At 36.2% G+C, this 21,388-nt stretch overlaps 1 protein-coding gene and 1 pseudogene across 2 annotated transcripts in view; one reads left to right on the top strand and one right to left on the bottom strand.

Annotated features, from left to right (window-relative positions):
- bmp2k (BMP2 inducible kinase) overlaps positions 1–21,388 on the bottom strand; it is a 157,733-nt gene that overhangs the window by 30,579 nt on the left and 105,766 nt on the right. Inside the window, exons 11-15 of one of the 2 annotated variants that reach the window (XM_088629473.1) lie at positions 20,995–21,167; positions 13,964–14,071; positions 6,531–6,709; positions 3,938–4,092; positions 3,640–3,753 (exon numbers count right to left, since the gene is read on the bottom strand). In XM_088629473.1, coding sequence (XP_088485599.1) covers positions 3,640–3,753; positions 3,938–4,092; positions 6,531–6,709; positions 13,964–14,071; positions 20,995–21,167 — 729 coding nt within the window. The remainder of the gene's footprint in view (positions 1–3,639; positions 3,754–3,937; positions 4,093–6,530; positions 6,710–13,963; positions 14,072–20,994; positions 21,168–21,388) is intronic. The other variant, XM_088629474.1, reaches the window with a different exon arrangement.
- On the top strand, positions 10,556–11,541 carry LOC148673157 (uncharacterized; annotated as a pseudogene).

Here is a 21,388-nt window from a genome sequence, read left to right as displayed (position 1 = left end):
GAGGAGACACCTCTTTTTACACTTGTAAGAACATTCCAATGTTAATGCAACACGGAAGATATTATTAATAACCTTTTAAATCTGAAGCTGTTAACTCGACTTCACACCTGCATGTCAAGATCACGGTTTCAAGATAAAAAAATATCAAAGCTTTGACTGGATGAGAATGTCATGATTGTTTTGCAAGGGTGCGAAACATGATAATTTGTTACAGTTACCATCAGGAGAAAAAAAGTTTATTTTTTTATTTATTTATGGCTGCTGCAGTGGCTTACAATGGCTGGATAGTTAACACTTCAAAATTGCTTTACCAGTCTGTCTGTGGGGGGGAAGGGGGGGAGCTCTCCTTGACAGCTGACACTACATATGCTTAAGTAAAAAATTAATAAAAACACCAATGTAAACATCATATTTACAGTTTGTTGAAAATAAAAATGTAAAGTTCTCTAAAGCTTTCTCAGTCAAGAGCAACAATTCACATAGGGAGCTGTGTAAGCATGCACAGGCAGCAAAAGATCAGCTTAAGAGGGAGGAAAACGCTTTCAGAGAAAACAATGTTTCAGGTGTGAAGAATACAGATCCCCAATTCAATTGCAGCCTAAACCCCACCTGTGTGTTTCGCAGAAGTAGGGGTAGTATGTAAACCTGGCTTTATGAACTCACACCTGGGATTTGATTAATTCCATTGATTTAAGTGTCCTTCTTTCAGTTGGACTGCATGATTATTGTTATGATTTCTCTATTATTATCGAATCCATCAACTCGTTCACTTGGAATTATTTTGGAAATATTTTAACATGTTCCTTTTAACTCAGCTTGTAATGTCAGGCTCTCTGAATGAGTTCAGCTTTGATGCAGTATAAATAAATGTATTTCCCACATATACAAGCTATACTGTAGTGGTTTTAAAACTATACAACATCGCGATGTTTGCATGTGGCACGTCTTTGTTCAAGTTTTAAAACAACAGTATGGAAAAACAGTGTTAAGAAAAAATAGGACATTTAATAGGACATCTAATGTTAAACAGCAACAATGACAACAGTGCATGCTACTGAAAATTCCTTCCCATCCCTCAGAACTGTCTATTCTACATAACATTAAAACGCGGGGTGTTGACAGTCCTAGCCTTTGTCCTATCTTCTGTTTACAGACTGTCCAAGGTCATTTATTATTAATAATATCTTCCATATCGCATTAAAATTGGAACGTTTTTCACAAGTGTAAATCCACCTATTTTCTAACTGCTTTATCCAGGACAGGTAACAGTTTCACTGATCCCCCTTCCCTCTGCCTGACTTGTACCCATTTATATCCATTCTGTGTCTGAATCGCAGTGGGTGAGAAACCCACAGAAGGATCACCTAGACAGAACCCCAATTGACAAATGGGCTGCTTGGAAACACAGCTGTGATGAACAGCTTAAAAATGTTTCTAAAGTAATCATGCATGAATGAGTCAAATTAAAAATAAAGTGTTTACAAAGAACATGGATTACAGTAATTCTACCAGCTATATAAATACATATATTTAGATCCTTTAATTAAACTCGTTATTCATTTCTTTAGATAAGTGATTCCGTATTATATTCCCCATTTCATGGATCCTAAAATCTAAGTTTTTTTAATGAGATAACGAGCGCAAGTATTCATAGAGAAGGTTAAAACGTGGAATAAAGAGGGAGTTTCAGAAATTAAACATAAGTCTGGAACACCCCGTCTCAAAAATAGACGTTTTATAAAATTAAGTTTGTGAAAACTGACAAATCACCCTGAATAAAAAACAATTTTAAAATGCAAGCAGTTTGAAATTATTAGTTGTTATTAATAAATCACTTAACTTTGAATGTGTTGTGATATTTAGAAATACCAACAAATTTAATATAGTGTCAATAATATTTACTATTTTAGTTTTTCAAAAAAATGTTTATTTGTTTAAAGAAAACTCATGGCAACAGCTGGGTTCAAACCCCCAACCTCCAGCATCCAAGGCACATGCCTAACCCATTACACCAATGCGCTCCTAGACAACTTAAGCTGTAGCTGAAAAGGGCAAAACGTTTCTAAGTAATCTTGGATGAATGAGTCAAATTGATGCAGATGTTTACAAATATAGTGTACTACTGTGATAATCTGAGCTATATAAACATAATTATATTGTTATTAATTTATTTAGATATGTGATTCCATATTATATTCCCTATTAATCAAATTTTAAAAAGTATGCGTTTCTTTTACAGTGATAACTATCGCAAGTATTCATAGAAAAGGTTAAAACATTATAACTTTTTATGAAGTATATAAACTTATATATATAGCCAGAAGGAGCACGTAAAAACTTTTCCAAAATAACCACAGTATGCAACCGAATTAAAGACTTTGATGCTTAAAAGCCAGCAGCCATGTCACTCTGCAGCTCACAACTTGCAGCCCACTGAAGCTAAGCAGGTATGAGCCTGGTCAGTACCTGGATGGAGACCTCCTGGGAAAAACTAAGGTTGCTGCTGGAAGAGGTGTTAGTGGGGCCAGCAGGGGGCACTCACCCTGCAGTCTATGTGGGTCCTAATGGCCCAGTATAGTGACGGGGACACTATACTGTAAACTGGCGCCGTCCTTTGGATGAGACGTAAAACCGAGGTCCTGACTCTCTGTGGTCATTAAAAATCCCAGGGTGTTTCTCAAAAAGAGTAGGGGTGTACCCCGGCGTCCTGGCCAAATTTCCCATCGGCCTTTATCAATCATGGCCTCCTAACAATCCCCATCTATAAATTGGCTTCATTACTCTGCTCTCCTCCCCACTGATCGCTGATGTGTGGTGAGCGTTCTGGCGCACTATGGCTGCCGTCGCATCATCCAGGTTGATGCTGCACATTGGTGGTGGTGGAGGGGAGTCCCCATTACCTGTAAAGCGCTTTGAGTGGAGTGTCCAGAAAAGCGCTATGTAAGTGTAAGCTATTATTATTATTATTATTATTATTATTATAGGAGCATTTACGGTAACTCGCGGTAGACTGCGTAAAGCGCACCGGAAAATAATGCGGTATCGCCCGCTTGTTTTGAATGGCTGCATCTGTATAACCACTTTTAAAGAGGTTAAGTAAAAATGTTAATGCCCTTATAAGGATAAGATTGATCTTTTATATAGATATCTATATTTAAATAATACATTTTATACACTTTTCAAATATTTTGATAATGATTATTAATGTAACAAGTTTTGTATTTGGTAGTTTTTCATTTGGATTTTCTTTTAGATTTATTCTGTGTATGTTGTGAAAAGGATAACTGAAGTATATTTATGACAACCTTCATTATCTGTGGAAATAAGGCTTCCTTTTATATAACATGCTTTCAGCTAATAAATGTCAGAATATATAAGATTTGTTTAGTCAAAGGTACATGTCATGATGAAGTCCTTTGTGTGTCGAAACATTGTCAGAGTAGAATAAATTTCATTGGAGAATACATCCTCCTTTGGAGATGTGCATCCTGTTCATCTCATTGCTCTGTGAAGAGTTGATATTATTTATTACTTTTGTTTTTCAAGTACAGTTGCAGCTATTAGGAATTAAAATCAGTTAAATATGACTTTAATTTCAAGGAACCATGTTTTTCTTCAGATTGCTTCCTTAAAACTTGCCTGGATTAGAAACAAATGGTACTGAGCCAAAGAGATCCTCTGAGAGTGTTTTTTGTGAAGTCTGCTGCATTGCTAAACTTGAGTCAATACTTGCTGTCCTTTCTTCAGGTTTCTCTGTCAAGGAACAGATATAAAGCTTACTTTAATTTTAGTATAAATATGATAATGTAATTTCACATGTTAGAAAGCATGGTTAAATATCAAAATAATAAACCATGACATGACAAAATAAATATTTCTTTTAGAAATCAACATTACTAAATGACAAGACTTATAATATATTGCCATCAACACTTGCTTGCTCTCAGGAGGTCAAATTCCCTGTCCAGCAGTTCTTCTTCCGTTAGTTTAGAGAAATTGTCCTCTCCAAAGGGGTTCCAGCTAGACATATCTGGTGGGTTGCTGACGTTCTGTTCTGGGGTACCAACTACTTCAGTATCCAATAAAGCAGTTCTAGAGAAACAAAAGGTAAAATGGTTTAAAATTTTAAATCAATTTAGCATAAACTTGAATAATTATTGCATTTATATAGTACTTTTAATCTCAAAGAACTTTATACGTATAGTATAAGGGGACTTACTTCCTCAACCACTGAAATACAGCACCCACTTGGTTGATACATGGCAATTTTGGGCTAGCAGCAGATCAGGCAGAGAAAAAATACTTCACTAACTGAATTAAGGAAAGCTGATTTGGAAATTCTGGTCCTGAGAAAACAGTGACACATACTGGTTTACACTTACTCCAGCAACTTGTTTTTTTTTTTAAAGTCTAAAGAAAGATGTCTGTCCTGTCAGTACATACGTAGCCATTCAGAATGCGTGTTAAAGGCCCGTAACATATTACAGGGGCTGCACTTTATCGCAGCATGTGATTCACTGGCCAAAGAAGATCAAAAGGTGGCATTTGTGGTGCATTAGTTGTTAGTGAAACGATTGCTTCATTTTATCTCTCTACTGTGCATGTTTAAATCCACTTAATATAGAATATTAATATGGAATTTTGCAACCAAAGGGATCTTTTGGTAGTTGAGCACCATCTGACCATTTTATGCATAAGTATTTAACTGGTTAATTTGGCGTGCTCGTTCTGACTATATTAAGTTTATATACTTTGTAAAAAGCTATAATGTTTTAACCTTTTCTATGAATACTTGCTGTCATTATTGTAGTAAAAAAATGTACCTTTTGGAATCCGCTTCATAGGGAACATAATATGTAATCACGTAACTAAAGAAATTAATAACAATATAAATTTAAGGATCTAAATAAAATATATTTATAGAGCTGGTGGTATAACCATTGTCAACTTTCTTTGTAAACATGTTTTATTTTTTCTTTGACTCATTCACTTATAATTACTTTCTAAAAATTTAAACTGTCTTTTTCAGCTATTTCCAAGTGGCCTGGGTGCAGTGGGTTTGGTGGTTAGGCCCCCATCTGGGAGATCTGGGTTCAATTCCTGCTTAGGGCACAAGTTTTTAAAAAATAAAATAGTAAATATTACACTATATTAACTATTTATTGTTTTTTACATATTACAATGTATTCAATGTTAAATTATATTAATAATATAATAGAAATGTGAATAAACAAACATGAATACTGTCAATAGTGGGAGTAAAAACCAGTTCAACCAGTTTAATTCAATTCAAAATACTTTATTCATCGCAGTGCGGCAATTCAACACAAGCCTTAAAACAAAATTGTATACATCATAATTATAATTGAGAATAACAAAGTGGTATTGAAAGACCACTGAAACTATAATGATGTATCTGATTATTATTAACAGTATTAACTTACTAATAATAAGTAATAATTAATAATAATTTCAAACTTCCTGTATCTTTTTAAGGAGTAATTGGTTTTCTCTGGTTTTCATAACCTTTTCTTTCTCATAAACGCCTGTTTATGAGATATGATGTTTCAGATGTCAATAACTTTGCGGAAAATGACACAGAGCCTTTAAACTACAGGCATTTTAAATATTGTGATTTGTGAACATTTTCACAGCTTTTATTTAAACAATATCTAGTACCTAGTTGCATTTTTAGAAATCTTAGTTTTATCAACAGTGGGTTTTAGTCTCTTGGTTTACTGGGGAAGTATCAGATGTTCAACTGAGGAAGAAGACAACCCCCATCCACCAGACAGACAAAGGTGATAAAAATCCATTCAAAAAGGTGTAGTGTGTCAACACAAACTCTGCTAACAGACTAGAGAGAGAGAGATCACTTTATAAGCCATATACAATTTCTAGCATTAGGAATTTGTCTTTTTCAAATATCCCAGCTTGCTCTCCATGAGACACAAAGACAGAGAGAAGCTTGGTGTCAGAGCGCAGGGTCAGCCATTGTACAGTGTCCCTGGAGCAGTTGGGGTTGTCCCCAACGGAGTATGATTCTTCTGCCAGCTGCGGGATTTGAACCAGCAACCTTCCAGCCACAGGCGCAGATCCTTAGCCACAGAACCACCATACGCAATACTTTAAGCATATAGGTTGCTGTAGGTTTGAGTTTGAGTTGTTAAAAAAAATTACACTGCAATGGCTAGATCTGTAGATGTCTCCAAGCCAGGTTTTGCTTAGCCTCCAAAATCTGACAAGATCAGACCATAAAGCAATCATGCAGTCAGCAGCTGATGACTACCAAAATCGTACTACAGTAACAACTGTTTTTTAAATGATATTGGTAGTGCCCCATAACTAACACAGCGATTGTGAATGCAAATAAATGATAGTTAAAGTTCCCTGCCAAAGTGTCACAGTAATTGTAAATGTAAAGAACAATGAAGAAGTGTAGTGTACCACTCACCTGACTAATAGTGTCAAAGTGTTATACAACTTATAAAACTGTTTTTCAGCATAAACTTATGTGTGGTTTGATTTACCTCATGTTGCTGAACAGAGGCTCCACTGCCACAGTCCCAACATGAGTTGTCACAGCTGGGCTGAAATTCCCTATAGGAGTCTGGAACTCCAGAGGTGAGGTAAGAAACAGAGTCTGTTGTTGGTGGGGATGATTCTGATGATGTGGCTGCTGTGCAAATGCTTGATGGTATTGCTGCATCTATGAAATATTTAGAAGAGCTTGGTAACACAGTACAGTTTACAGAACATACAGCATAACAAGATACAATGTGCTGTTTTATAATCACTCAGGGTGCTATATGTACATTTATAACAAGATGAAAGAAACAGAAAAATTAAGATGACAGAATTTGTTAGGAATTATTTACTGCAGGCAGCAAGGCAAGTCTTAAATTAAATTAAATTAACAAAGGAACAAGTAGTAATTCCACACTAAAAAGTAGAAAAAACAATTGGCTGTTGAACCTTCGTGCCTCAACAACTACATTTTATCAAGGATTTCTGCTTAATACATGAATATATGCTAACAAAATACAAATAAGTGAAGTACCTGTTTTTGTGAAACTATTAATGTACAGATGTAGCCATTCAAAACAAGCGGGCAAAAACGCACTATTTTTTTCAGGTGTGCTTGACGCAGTCTACCACAAGTTACTGTTTTAATACCGTAAATTCTTGCATAGTGCCGCATCATACCATGTGGTACCGCAAATAAAATAAAAGTATCCGGAATTTCCACAAGGTGGAGCTAATAAAGCTCAACCTCTCATGTTTGAGCTGTCACCATCAAACTCTTTACCGAAGATATTACTAACAGTATTAATAATTAATGACCTTGGACAACCTGTAAACTCAAAGTATTGCCCTGGTCCACATTCTTTTTTTCATTTACTGTCTTTGTAAAAGTAACACCACAGCATTTTGCAATCACTCATTTGTTTCCAATCATGCAAAATACAGTAATTTTTTAGAATCTCCGATTCACCATGCCTTTCACATGCTCATAAAAGATATTGATTTAGGAACATAAACATATTACTATATGCAAACTGTACAGTATACAGTATGTATATGTATATTTAATGTCTTTACTGTGCCCGTTTAAGTATTGAATATTTATATGGAATTTTACCACTGAAGGGAAATCTTAGTAGCTGAGCATAAAAAGAATAGGAGCATACTGTAACGCGTGTGAAGGCCATAAACGATATTAATTTTGGAACATAAACATACAGTATATGGCTGGTCTCGGTACTTTAAAGACAAAATACACACCAGTATTCCATTTCTCCCTAAACATTTTAAGCATCGAAGTCTTTAACTAACGTGAAATAACGTGTAAAAAAAGTGGTAGTTTTAAGCTTTTCTGAGAATACGCTCGATACCGGAGTAAACAAGCATAATTTTAGAATTTGATTAATAGGGAATATAATATGGAATTGCGTATCTAAAGAAATTAATAATGATATAATTATATTCATGTACCGCAACACAAGAATAGTACACGTTGTACAATGTCTGTTGATACTGTTTGTGTAGGGCTGTTTCACCACTCCTCATGTGACCTTGCGGGTGGTACTGTGGTTTAGGTGCCCGACTTGTAAACCAGCTGTTGTGTGTTTAAATCCAGCCGGTGCCATGACTTTTCTTTTAACAAACATTTCTTTGAGAAAATAGAATAGCAATATTATGGACAATTAATTGACAATAAATATAGAAAAGCACATATTAAATTTGGGAAATAGTTTTAATATGTAAATAGTTCCCTGGTTCTGCATCTCTGGGTGTTTCTCTCTCTTGCTCGCCCTCCCACCTCTCTCTCTCTCTCACCCTCCCCCCTCTCTCTCTCAATTCAATTCAAGGTGCTTTATTAGCAGGGCTCGTCGTGTGTCTCTTTCTGGTCAGGGCGCGGGAGAGCTCGCTGGCAGGTGGCGACGGAGAAGAAAATAAAGGCAGCTTTTAACTCCGCAAGTCTAAGTTTTTGGGTCCGTCCTATCCGAACTCGAAATCGTTACACTATCATTCTGTCCATCGAAAACCTGTTTAGATGTGACCTTTCAGAACACCTATCTGTTTTCTTCCTAGCACAATTTATTTGTACACAATTTCTCATTACATTATCATTCTCACTGTGCATAACAAGGAAGATTAATAAACATAAGGTTGTTTAATGACAATCTATTGTTTATCTCATGGCTAAATAGTCAAGTCTAGCCAAAAGAGAAAACATCGACTTTATTTAAACTCCAGCGAAAGTATTAATGGTTTTTAATTACCATACTTTTATGGTACATTACTTTGCTAAAATGTATTTAAAAATAAAAATGATTACAAACACCAGGAGAGAGAGATACACAGTTTTTCAAGTAATTGTTTTTTACTTTGTCAGAGAGTCTTCGTGATTTTTGCCATAGTCTGTCTCCTTACCAAAGCGATATAGTGGTGCATACAAGTCTGTGCCTATATACAGTATGGTACAGATAAACTTGCACCATACAGATGAGCTAATACCTGGGAAAGACACTCCTATCTTATTTAAAACACAATACGCAAGGGAATGTGTCTGATGCATTAGCAAGTTAAATAGCTGGGCATAACAATTGTTTCCTTTTTCTGATCACACTTTTTGGATACTCGTCTCACCTGCCCTGTTTTTTGTTTTCATTTGCTGAGTATTCCTGCTGCGATTCACTCCTGCCCTCACAATTAAAGAAGACTATTTTACATTTCTTTGTGCGGTATATAGTGCAATTAGCTCTTGCTACTGTAGTATCTTTGCGGCCTTCTGAGTCTGTGCTGTCCTCTGAAAGTGAGATGATCTCTGGGTCTTTGACAAAACAAGGCTCGTCAGATAATGTAAAAAAAGACACGAATCGAAACCTGTTTTTAAAGCTTTTAAAGTCGTGCAATGTGTAAGCAGGAACACATCATTATATCTTATATATGAAAAATACAAACTGTAATATAGCTCCCAAACAAATGCAAACGTGTTACATATATTGTTAAATTATTACTTCTTTTTCAGGAAGTTAAAAAACACTTGAATTACTTATCCAGTCTCTCGAAATAAAATTATTTTTCAAGCAGTGTGATGCAAGATGCTTTTTTAACGTCGGGCAATGTGTTTTTTTTAATCTAACATTGATAGATCAAAAAATCATTCTTAATAGAAATTATTTACCTGCATAAACTTATAAAGGTTGTATTTTCGCACAGTGAAGAGGTCTTTTTTAGTTATACAGTAGTTGTGCAAGCTCTGGTGAGTGTATCTTTTTTGATGAGTTTCAAAGGATAAACACAGCTGTATGAGCTCTTCCAGTCAGGACAGGAGGCTCTACTGTACACAGAGAGGAGCGGGAGGGGGGAACAAGCCGATATCCTGGCTGATACCCTGGCCTGTGTCTCCAGACACAGCTGGATGAGCTCCACCAGTCAGGACAGGCAAATAAGATACACTCTACAGACATTCACAGCAGCGACGTATCATAAAACATTTGCACATACTGTATTGTTAAATTATTACTTGTTTTTCAGGAAGTTAAAAAACACTTGAATTACTTATCCAGTCTCTCAAAATAAAATTATTTTTCAAGCAATGTGATGCAAGATGCTTTTTTAACGTCGGGGAATGGGTTTTTCTAAAAAAAAAAACTGCGAGCCTGCACTACAGCGACCATAGTACAGTATGGAGACCAAGAGCTTTTACGGGAAGAGACGAGGTGCTTCTGCCGTCCCAGCTTGCAAAGAGCGAAGGGTAAGCAAATACAGCAGGTTTCATTTGAAATACGCGATTATAGCGCATATTACAAGGCATTATTGCCGTTTTGAATTATACATTCAATTATAAATATTTCTTCACAGTCTGTTCTTCAGGAAAACACCGCACGGGCGAAACGATCTTCGAAATCTACCACCAGGACAGTAAAAAAAAAGCAGTAAGAAAGATGAAAAGAAAAGTTTATTCTGACGTCTGTTCCGCAACTGATGAATACTACTGTGTGACTTTATTTCTTACATAAATTATGTTATTTTGCCACAGGCTGTGGGTCTCTGCTCTCGGCCACTGGCTAGGGTGCCAACCTGTAGAAGCAGCACCTGTATGGAGACGTTTTGGCAGCAGCAGGAGCAGTACGACGCATTACTGGGGAGGATTGGGAGGTTAGAGACACTCCTGAAGATGCAGAAGAAGGAGACAGTATGTTCCGTCAGTCAAACGGTAGAGCAGCTGTCTCCCGATAAGTGCCGCTCCCCATCGCGCATGTTGCAATGCCTGGCGGAAGCTCTGCCCCCCACAGAGCACATACCGCCTCAGGACGCTCCATCCCGGCCTCTCTGCTCACCACCGCCCAGGACTTGGCTGACGCTGTCCCCGCCATCTATCTCCCCTCAGGAAGCACCGTTTACAGAGCGGAATTCACAGACGCCAATGGGACGAACAATTCTCCCAGATATCCAACTGTTGCCCATCACTCAAGAGAAAGAGGGCGGTTTGTACTTGCAGTGCATTGGTTTGATGGGAAAGCGAGAGCCGACCACTACGCCGCCCTCATGTTTAGAAATCTTGTGACTTTTGAAATTTACTGGGGGTGGACCACGTCGGTAAATTTCAATGGGTCCAGAGGCAAAAGTGCCTTGCCTTGCAATCTCCGGGAAACCATTAGTAGCATGGTGAATCGGAGATTCTCAATTCTTACTTTGTGCAACTGGAAAATAATTCATGATCAGATCAACGGAATGCTTCAAAGAAGGAGGCGCTCTTTTCCTCTAATTTAACAGTCTGTCCAGAAATAAAACATTCCTGTTAAACAAGAGGAATGTTAAAAGATTTTTTACAAAAGTAAAAAACAATTACTTTTGACAATGAAAAACTGTGTGTGTCTCTCTCTCTCTCTCTGCTGGCATGTGGGTGGGGTGCGGTGCGGTCCTTATCCTTCTCAGTGCATAACATAATGCATTTGTCTGGGTGCTGACAAAGTAAAAAACAATTACTTGAAAAACTGTGTGTGTGTCTCTCTCTCTGCTGACGTTTGTAATCGTTTTTATTTTTAAATACATTTTAGCAAAGTCATGTACCATAAAAGTATGGTAATTAAAAACCATTAATACTTTCGCTGGAGTTTAAATAAAGTCGATGTTTTCTCTTTTGGCTAGACTTGACTATTTAGCCATGAGATATGCAATAGATTGTCATTAAACAACCTTATGTTTATTAATCTTCCTTGTTATGCACAGTGAGAGTGATAATGTAATGAGAATTAATTCAATCACAGAGTGCTCATAAATTGTGCTAGGAAGAAAACATATAGGTGTTCTGAAAGGTCACATATAAACAGGTTTTCGATGGACGGACCCAAAAACTCAGACTTGCGGAGTTAAAACCTTTATTTTCTTATGGTCTTTATGGTCTCCCCCCCTGACCATTTCCACTCCTGTCCTGCCCCTCACCGCGTACCCCAGCTGGGCGCTCTTCAGCCGCTGCCTGGGGCGAATGCGCTACAATAGATTAGTATACTGTAGAAGAAAACAGTATAGGCATTGTTGATATGAGGACTTCTGAAACCAAATTTCCCAAATTTAATATGTGCTTTTCTATATTTATTGTCAATTAATTGTCCATAATATTGCTATTCTATTTTCTCAAAGAAATGTTTGTTAAAAGAAAAGTCGCGGCGCCGGCTGTATTTGCACACAACCTCTGGTTTACAAGTCGGGCACCTAGACCACAGTACCACCCGCAAGGTCACATGAGGAATGGTGAAACAGCCCTACACAAGCTGTATCAACAGACATTGTACAACGTGTACTATTCTTGTGTTGCGGTACATGACTATAATTATATCATTATTAATTTCTTTAGATACGCGATTCCATATTATATTCCCTATTAATCAAGTTCTAAAATTATGCTTGTTTACTCCGGTATCGAGCGTATTCGCAGAAAAGCTTAAAACTACCAGTTTTTATACACGTTATTTCACGTTAGTTAAAGACTTCGATGCTTAAAATGTTTAGGGAGAAATGGAATACTGGTGTGTATTTTGTCTTTAAAGTACAGAGACCAGCCATACTGTATACAGTTTACATACTGTAATACTGTATGTTTATGTTCCAAAATTAATATCATGTATGGCCTTCAGACGTGTTATGCTCTTATTCTTTTTATGCTCAGCTACTAAGATTTCCCTTCAGTGGTAAAATTCCATATAAACATTCAATACTAAAACGGGAAAAATTAAAAAAATTTAAATCTTTCTACGACCGTCCAACTGCTTTGACGAGTGCCCCTGTCGGTCAACCAATCACGTGCGTGTCTGTGCCGCGCACTTTGGCTGCATCTGTACATGTTCTTGATGCAAGTTATTTAAGTTTATTCTTAACAACATTAGTAATGTGCAACATATACAATTGTTGTTTTCTGAATAATGTTAGTAAATAATGAAAAAAATGAAAATTTTACTCTTTGTAAAGAATATTTTTCTATTAATTAGCTTTATCATTATCCACCTTAAAAGTAAACAAAGTTTTTTTTTTACATTTCTTTACCGTGTAATTACTTTATATGTTCTGATTTAACAAAGCATTGATCAATTTCACTTTCACTCTTTCCCTGAGGGCCTATAGTAGATTGCATCTGATATTAAGCAGATGGGAACAGGTAGGTGAAAATATAAGCTGAACACTGCACTGCTTGGACAATATTGTTAATCTAGGGACATTTACACAATCTTTATATGATCTTACAATGAATTGTGAAAACAATCTCTCCTAACATGTTATACAACAGGGCTAAGTAAAATATAAACCTATAAGGGTAAAATTGCCAATTTATGACTACTTTAAAAAACAAAACAATAAGGTTTATCTTAACTCAACAAAATTACGTTATCTTAACTAAAATCAGCAAAAGTAAGTTTTTTGTGTATACTGTAGTCCCATTTACCTCAGGTGGGCTTTCCACGCCCTGACTAACACCTAGAAAAGCATTTCAGGATAATCTCCTAGAGATTATGCATTGGTGCCTAACTGATATTTTACAGAATGGGACTAATTAACTATTCCTGCCTTGGATGAAGCAAAGAATTGACAATTAACTGATGAAAGTAAGTTAAATATACAGTATCTGTATAACTAATGCATGTTTTTATTGCAAATATTTTAACACATTCTAATCCATATATTTATTCTCTTGTATCACTCTTTATATAAACATGAATACTTGTACACAACACTTTTAAGTAAAAAGTGGTTATACATATATAACATGGATATGTGAAAAGACAACTTTAAGCAACAGATATGAATAAAACTAGCGAAGTTAAATACACAGATGACTGTAAAACCAATAGCTAATCAAAGGAAATCTGCCTGTGTTTCATCTTTTTGGATTCTCACATGTGACTGAACATTATTGGTCTTTATGCCACATTACTCTTTATCTCAAATGACTGCTTACCACTGCTGTATACTGAGCCTGCTGCTGGAACACAGGCTGCATCATCATCTGTTGATGAAGGATATGTTGCTGCTGCAACTGTATGGACTGCTGAACAGCTTGCTGATACTACAGAAACAAAAGGAAATAACACTTAGATTACATATTTAGTCAAGCTTTGTATAAGGTACAGATCCAGCCATTCAAAATGCGCAGGGGAAACTGTATTGATTTAACAGGTTGCAGGGTACTGCTAGTTTTTTTTTTTAATAGGGGTGCACTACTTTGTAAAACCGCCAGGTGGAGCAGTGAAAGCTTAACATGGTATGTGAAGCATTTGGGTTGTCACCAGAAAATGCCTGGTTTCGAATTCCAGTCAATGCTGAGGGACAATCTTTTTCCAATTACAGAATTTAAGTATACTGTTTAGACTTTTAATCATTTTAAACTGTGTATAACAGCATGTTAAACATTAAACCGATCAAAAAGTAGATACATTTTATAAAAGCAAGATTGCTCAGTTAGACAAAAGCACACAGCCGTATTCCACCTTCTTCATAAATATTTTATGCATCAAAGTCTTTAACTTGGTAACTTACAGTGGGTTATGGTTTTAACATGCTTATTCTAACATTATAAAGTTTATATACTGTACTTCATAAAAAATTAAAACCTTCTATTCTTTTCTAAGAATATGTAGTAAGAACACCATTTGCTCTAACTGTAAAAAATAGCTGTACTGATTTAAAACCACTTGATAGTAATATTAATATGGAATCGTGTGTAACTAAGCAGGTAAAATATCACAAGTGGATGTTTTGGAAACATTTTGTTTTTTTAAAAAAAAAATGTTTATTGTCCTTATAGTGGTAACGAGCAAAGGACTGCGCACTGCACCCAGGAGGTTCAAAGTCCAATCAGAGAATTACTTTCGGTTTGTTTCTTTACTTTGCAGAATATATAAAAATAGTCCACTATTATAGCTTGTTGTGAACGCAATGTGTCTCTTTCAGGTTTACATTTCAATTGAGAAAATCTATATTTTGCCTTAATCCAAATTTCAACAGCCAGTAATCAGCCAACAATTTAACTTTAAATGTAAAAGTTTAAACCATATATTGTACTGTGCAGTACTGAACAGTACTCTGGGAGGTTGTTTCTGGCAAAATTGGCTCCGGCATGAGTGTGTGTATCTGGATGAATTATTATACGTGATGGTGTTGTAATTAAGGATTTCTTCACAGAATTCTTTATGTTAAACAAAGGAGGGAAGAAGGGTTATTTTTACAATTGCCAGTAACCGGAGTCAGCTTATGAATATGTTGAAACCATACAATGACAGTGAAGACAAACGTGTTACACCTTTAAGCCAGTGGACTCTCTCAGTTGTGTATCACCTTTTTCACACTTGTTATAACGTTCCAATGTTAATGCAATACAGAAGATATTAATAATATTAAATATGAATGACCACGAACAAGCTGTAAACTGAAAAGTTACAGAGAAGACACGTCGAGTCATGTCTTTTCAGCTTGGAATTTAACCTTTAGAGGAATCCTTTTGGCTATATTTTTTAACATTGACATATGTGTAAAAATAGTTTATTATAGCGTGTTGTAAATGCGATGTGCCTCTTTCAGATTTACATCTGTGTAGCAGCGAGGCTTATTAAAATACAGGAATTAAATTTTCTGCTCCCTTGCCAGTCCCTCTCTCCTTCATCTCAGTGGTGCCTGATATAGTTCACAATTAAGGGTTTTTTCTAGCTGATAGAGTGTCCTGATAAGGAGCAGCTCCCAAAAGCTGGTACCCATCAACCACCTTAACAAATGTAATTTCGGCGCCTTAAAGTCTGAGAATCCAAAGAAAAGTTTATTCAAAGTTGGTTTACGACCCTAAGGTCAGAGGGCATGGTTTCTTATCATCAGCCAATCAGGAACTGGCTGGGCAGGTTAACCCCACGCGGGTCTCTGATGCCCATGAAACTTTCAACCAATGAACGGCCTGCATTTCCTCCAGGGAAAACAGGCAACACAGAGAGCCTGGAGAACGGTTCGCAGGGCAGAACAGTTGGAAAAGCAAAGCTCCCAAGCGCAGCACAGTTCCCAAGCGCAGGACATTCTCGCAGCATGCCTGCTGGACATTCAGCCTCAGGGCTCCACCTGAGCATCCTCAGACTCAGCCCGGACCACCACGTAACGGCCAGTGTATCTGAGTGCCAGAACTTTCCTTTGTTGTAAGAGTCGAGGACGGAGGTTGCCAACACGTAACCAAAGGATCCACCCGAGGTTAGCATCAGCAGCAAGCCTCGTGAACAGGTCGGAACTGTGGACAGCTGAATCAGTATTCAGGACTAGCTTCATCAGGAACGAACTGGTCCTCTTCCTGACCTGCTGGGACCCGCAGTCACTTTTTCTCCTGTGCACAAACTCTGCTAGTTTCAGCCAACACTAACTAGCCTGTCTTCAGAGAGCATCAGCAGCGCATCGCAGGAATCTCTCTCCAGCCGCAACAGCACTGCTTGGCACCGAGCCAGAGAGCGCCGATTGGACACAGCAACCAGCCTGCCTTTGCTTCTTTGTCCACGGGAGATCTGAATCCACACAGATTGGATGTGTATTCAACAGTCTGCATTACCGCTCGAGAATTCAATTGTTATCCCAACCAGAGTTGATATCAATTTAATTCCTATGAGTGATGTACTTGTTTTGAGTATCTAGTGTAGAAGTTGTAACCAAGTTCATTTACGAAACGGTCTAAATGTATACTGAATGTATGTCCCTCTTGATATTTGTAACTCTTCATGATTGAAAATATGTCTTTGGTATTCTGCTAACCCTCACGATAAGATCTGTTATGTGTATATGCACATTTTATGTATTAATAAATGTATTATTGTGTATAAGTACCTGTGTGTGTGCGTTGAGTTATCCCGCAAGGTTGGATTCTAATACCTTCAAAAGAATCCTTTGTGACTTACTGCTACAATTAAGAATTGTTCCAGTAAATGCACAACCCCTATACTACATCTGCGTTAAGAACATCTATACTTTGTCTTTATACAAATTTCAGCAATGAGAAATCTAACTTTAAATTTTGATTAAGAAAAAAAATTCACATACTGCACTGTAGTGTCTTTGAAACCATATGGTATCATACTATATATACAGTATATTAATACAGTCAAATACGATCACACTGCCGTTCATTGCCATTTGGGTATATCTGTGATTCTGACCTGATGGGATTTGCGTGTGTGGAACAGCAAGAGGCGAGACCCGGCTGTGGGGGTGGGGTATTTTGATTATACTATGAATAAATACCTGAGGTATATCGTCCAAGTTTCAGAATTGTAAATAAGAAACCTTTGATGAGTCTGCTCAGACAGAAAAAGGTACTTTTTCAGAACTTGTGTACTGTGCAAAGTAGGTGATTTTGAAAACAGCTAGTGTTGCTTAAAGAATTTAAAAGCTATCTGACTGTACTGTAGTTATCATGTAATTGAGCAGAAATCATCAGTGACTATTGGAAATGTGTATTAATGGAGAGTGAAATTAAAGCCCACTTCCCTTCCTCCTACTGTGAGGTGATAATGCGCTGGCTGGCACAAAACAATCCCTCCTTTCTGAGTATCCTGGAGATGGTATGGAGGTTCATTCATTCACCTTTTGGTAATAAGGCCTGCTGATCTGGTTAACACCACAGGGAGAGGGGAGAATGTGATTGTTTGTGTAAGAAACGTGATGCATTTACTAAATTAAAGGGTTTTAAAAGTTTAATTAAAAAGTAAACAAAAAAACGTACAGCTTACAAAAATATCCTAAGCTGATTTTGAGGAAGAAAAATCACCAATTTTTCACACATAAAAAGTGTTTTTCACTATCTAAACCTGTTGTTTATGGCTTTTAAAGTCATGCAGTGTCTAATTTAGGTAGGGACATGTTATTGTTTCTTAATTTTTTATTTTCTTTAAAAATTAAAAGAATCATCAGTTGCTCATCGTGCCATACAATATTATGTTACATTTTTAGGTTTTTGAGAGACCTCTAAACACTTCACCTGATGCATAAAAATGTAGCATAATGCATTCTAGCATTATGAACTCGCTTACACCTGAGATCTGCTTTATTCAAACTAAGGTTTATAAAAATGCAAGCAGATATTAGATATTGTTTAAATAAAAGCTGTGAAAATATTCACAAATCGCAATCTTTAAAATGCCTGTAGTTTAAAGGCTCTGGGTCACTTTTTGCAAAGTTATTGACATCTGAAACATTGTGTCTCATAAATAGGCATTTTAATAAGAAAATGAAGGTTATAAAAACCAGAGAAAACAAAGGACTCTTAAAAAGTTACAAGAAGTTTGACATTATTATTTATTATTAAGAAATTAATACTGTTAATAATTATCAGATACATTATTATAGTTTTGGTGATCTTCTTAATACCACTTTCTTATTCTTGATTATAATTATAATATTTACATTTTTGTTTTAAGGCTTGTTGTAAAGGCATGTGTTAAATTGCCCCACTAAATAAAGTGTTTTGACTTCAGTGTTTTTATACTCTCACTCTTGGCAGTATACACATTTGCCCATTTATGTTGTTGATATAATTTAACTTTGAACATGTTATATAATATAGTGTCAATATAGTGTCCATAACATTTCCTTTTTTTTTAAATGAATGTTTATTTGTTAAAGAAAAACTTGTGCCCTGAGCAGGAATTAAACCCTGGCTTCCATAATGCGAGTCAAACACTGAAGCCACTGTACCAATGCACCGCTTGGTAGCTTAAGCTATAGCTGAAAAGGAGAGGCAAATAATTTCATGAGTGAATGAGTAAACATGAGTGAATGAGTCAAATTGATGCAGAGGTTTAAAAAGAAAGTGGACTACGGAAATACTTTGAGTGAAATATATTATATATAGAACCTTAAGGTTGTAAAGTTATTAATTTCCATATTATATTCCCTATTAAGCGGATTCTAAAAAGTACGTTTTTACTGCGATAACAAGCACATGTATTCATAGAAAAGGTTAAAATAGCTATTTATAAAGGATACAAACTTAATATAGTCAAAATGAGCACTTTCAAACTTTACCAAAATAACCACAGTAAGTGACCAAGTTAAAGACTTTGATGCATAAAAAGAAAGTGGAATACTATTGTTTATTTTTTATTTAAACTACCACTACCAGCCATATACAGTTTGCATAATATATTTATATTCCTAAATCATTTATGACGTTCAGAGACATTAAGCTCCTCTTATTTTTATGCTGAGCTTCCAAACTTTACAATTTTAGTTGCAAAATTCCACATTAATATTCCATATTAAGCAGATTTAAACATTTACAGTAGAGAATTTAAATGAAGCAACATTTCACTAACAACTAATGCATCACAAGCACCACCTGTCGATCATTTTGGCCAACGAATCACATACTGCGGTAGCCTGTAAATCAATTCCCGCAGGATAGGGTTTTACTGCGCATTTTGAATGGCTACATCTGTACCTACGATGATGAATGCAACCCATCATTAAAAAAAAAGTTTTCTTTGAAAAACAAAAAATTTACCTGTGAAAACCAAATCAGTGGCCACAGGTATGACTGAGGGACATAAGCATTATATTCTACTAGGGGTTTCCAAGATCTGTTTGGGGGTCCCAGTATTATACTAAGAGCTGTAACATTTTTGTGTTTCTCAACCATGTTTCATTCAATTGATTTAGATCAAATTGGAGGGAGTATCAAATCCAGAACATGCCCCAAAACATATAAAACACAAAAGTAATTTCCTATAAAATTAATCTCAGCATGTCTTTTTATCATTCTATCTAATTGAGTTCATGGGGAGAGAGCATTTGTGAACCTTTTCCTTTGTGTAGCATGAATGCACAACACTGTTTTTCCAATATTATTTTGTTTCTTTAGATTTTTCTTTATCATATGTTAATCTCACCTTATAATCAAATTTATAATCACTCCTAGTATTTCTGTATCATTATTACAGTCTATTGTTTATAGAGACCCCAGAATGTCATGTCTTTACACTGTATGTATGGTATTCTTTGAAGAACTACTGGCACTATTATTTGTGTAAGCAATGTATGTGGATTCTAATAAGTATTTTTCCAGTTAAAAACAAGAGGGCACATCTCAAGGGGTTTTATCTTGTCAAAACCCTTTGGATTAAAATTTAGCATGAATCTCCAAAGCAGACTCAGAACTTCCTGCATAAGTGCTTCTTAATAAATGCATTCATTTACATAAACGGTTCTTAAAACCTGGCTTTATCATCTCCACATTAAATCTGGCAGCTGTCAATATGAATAAAGTTGCACATTTATTTTATTTTGTGAACCTGGGTTGTTCCACTCCTTTGACTGTGCTATAGAATGCTGTCATTGCACTGAAATTACAAAAAAAAGAAGTAAAGGCAACACAGCCAAAACATTAAAATAACCCACGTGATTGACTTCTCTGACAAACACAACAACATTAGTCTAAGGAGCTTTATACTTTATCAGGGTTAAATAAAGCTATGTTTAAAGGCTTAAAGGTCATTGCACATATTTGGGTAAGACTATGCAAACTGAGAAACCAGCTGCATCTGCTGATAGAATTCAATATAATTAATTAGAAAAGAGTTGTGAATGGGTACAACACGTAAACGTACAGCATGTATGTGTTTCAAAAAGTCAAAACGGTGATACTACAAAACAGCAAAAATACTTGTGTGCAGCAAAAAAAAAAGTATAGAATGTAAGTTTAAAAGTTTAAAAGTTCTACAAGTGTGCCACCACTAACAAAACTCACTGCTATGCTTCTCAAAAATTGAGTTTGGTAAACTCATATACTTGCAACACTTCTATATATTAACAACATTCCAGATTCAGGAATGCTTAGGAGACATTAATCAATCAGTTTAGCTAAAAGAAGTTATTCAGCTGTAGGTTTGGGGTACAGGAAATTAGAATTTATGCAGTGTTATTAATTGTCTTGATACCTAAGCATACACTTCCAGGATCTTGCTCAGAGCTCACCTGCTGTAGATAGGTGTGTTGAAGTTGCTGTGCCTGCTGATGTTGATGGAGCTGCTGTTGTTGCAGCTGCTGTAGCCGCAGGTCTCCTGGCTGTAGCTGCTGGAGGACTCTGTGCTGCTGACTTGTCCCTTGAACATGTGAGACAGGTTGCTCATTTATAGGTGCTGACACAACTAGAAAATAATAAAAAGCAAAACATTAACAGGTTACATAGGTGTACTTGTATTAATCCACTATGCCTAGATCAGTTGATATTAGGCATCAATATAACATTGCCGTAGTTTTTGACAAGCATCCTTATAGAATTATACAATTTGAAAGGAAGAAAAAAATAATGATGGGGCCTATTAAACCAATTCTGCAAATGGCTCTGACTGGCACATGATAAGGAACA

The sequence above is a fragment of the Lepisosteus platostomus genome, chromosome 4 (genome assembly GCF_059453375.1).
Source record: "Lepisosteus platostomus isolate fLepPlt1 chromosome 4, fLepPlt1.hap1, whole genome shotgun sequence".
NCBI lineage: Eukaryota > Metazoa > Chordata > Actinopteri > Semionotiformes > Lepisosteidae > Lepisosteus > Lepisosteus platostomus.
This window is presented reverse-complemented; position numbering and strand designations above follow the sequence as displayed.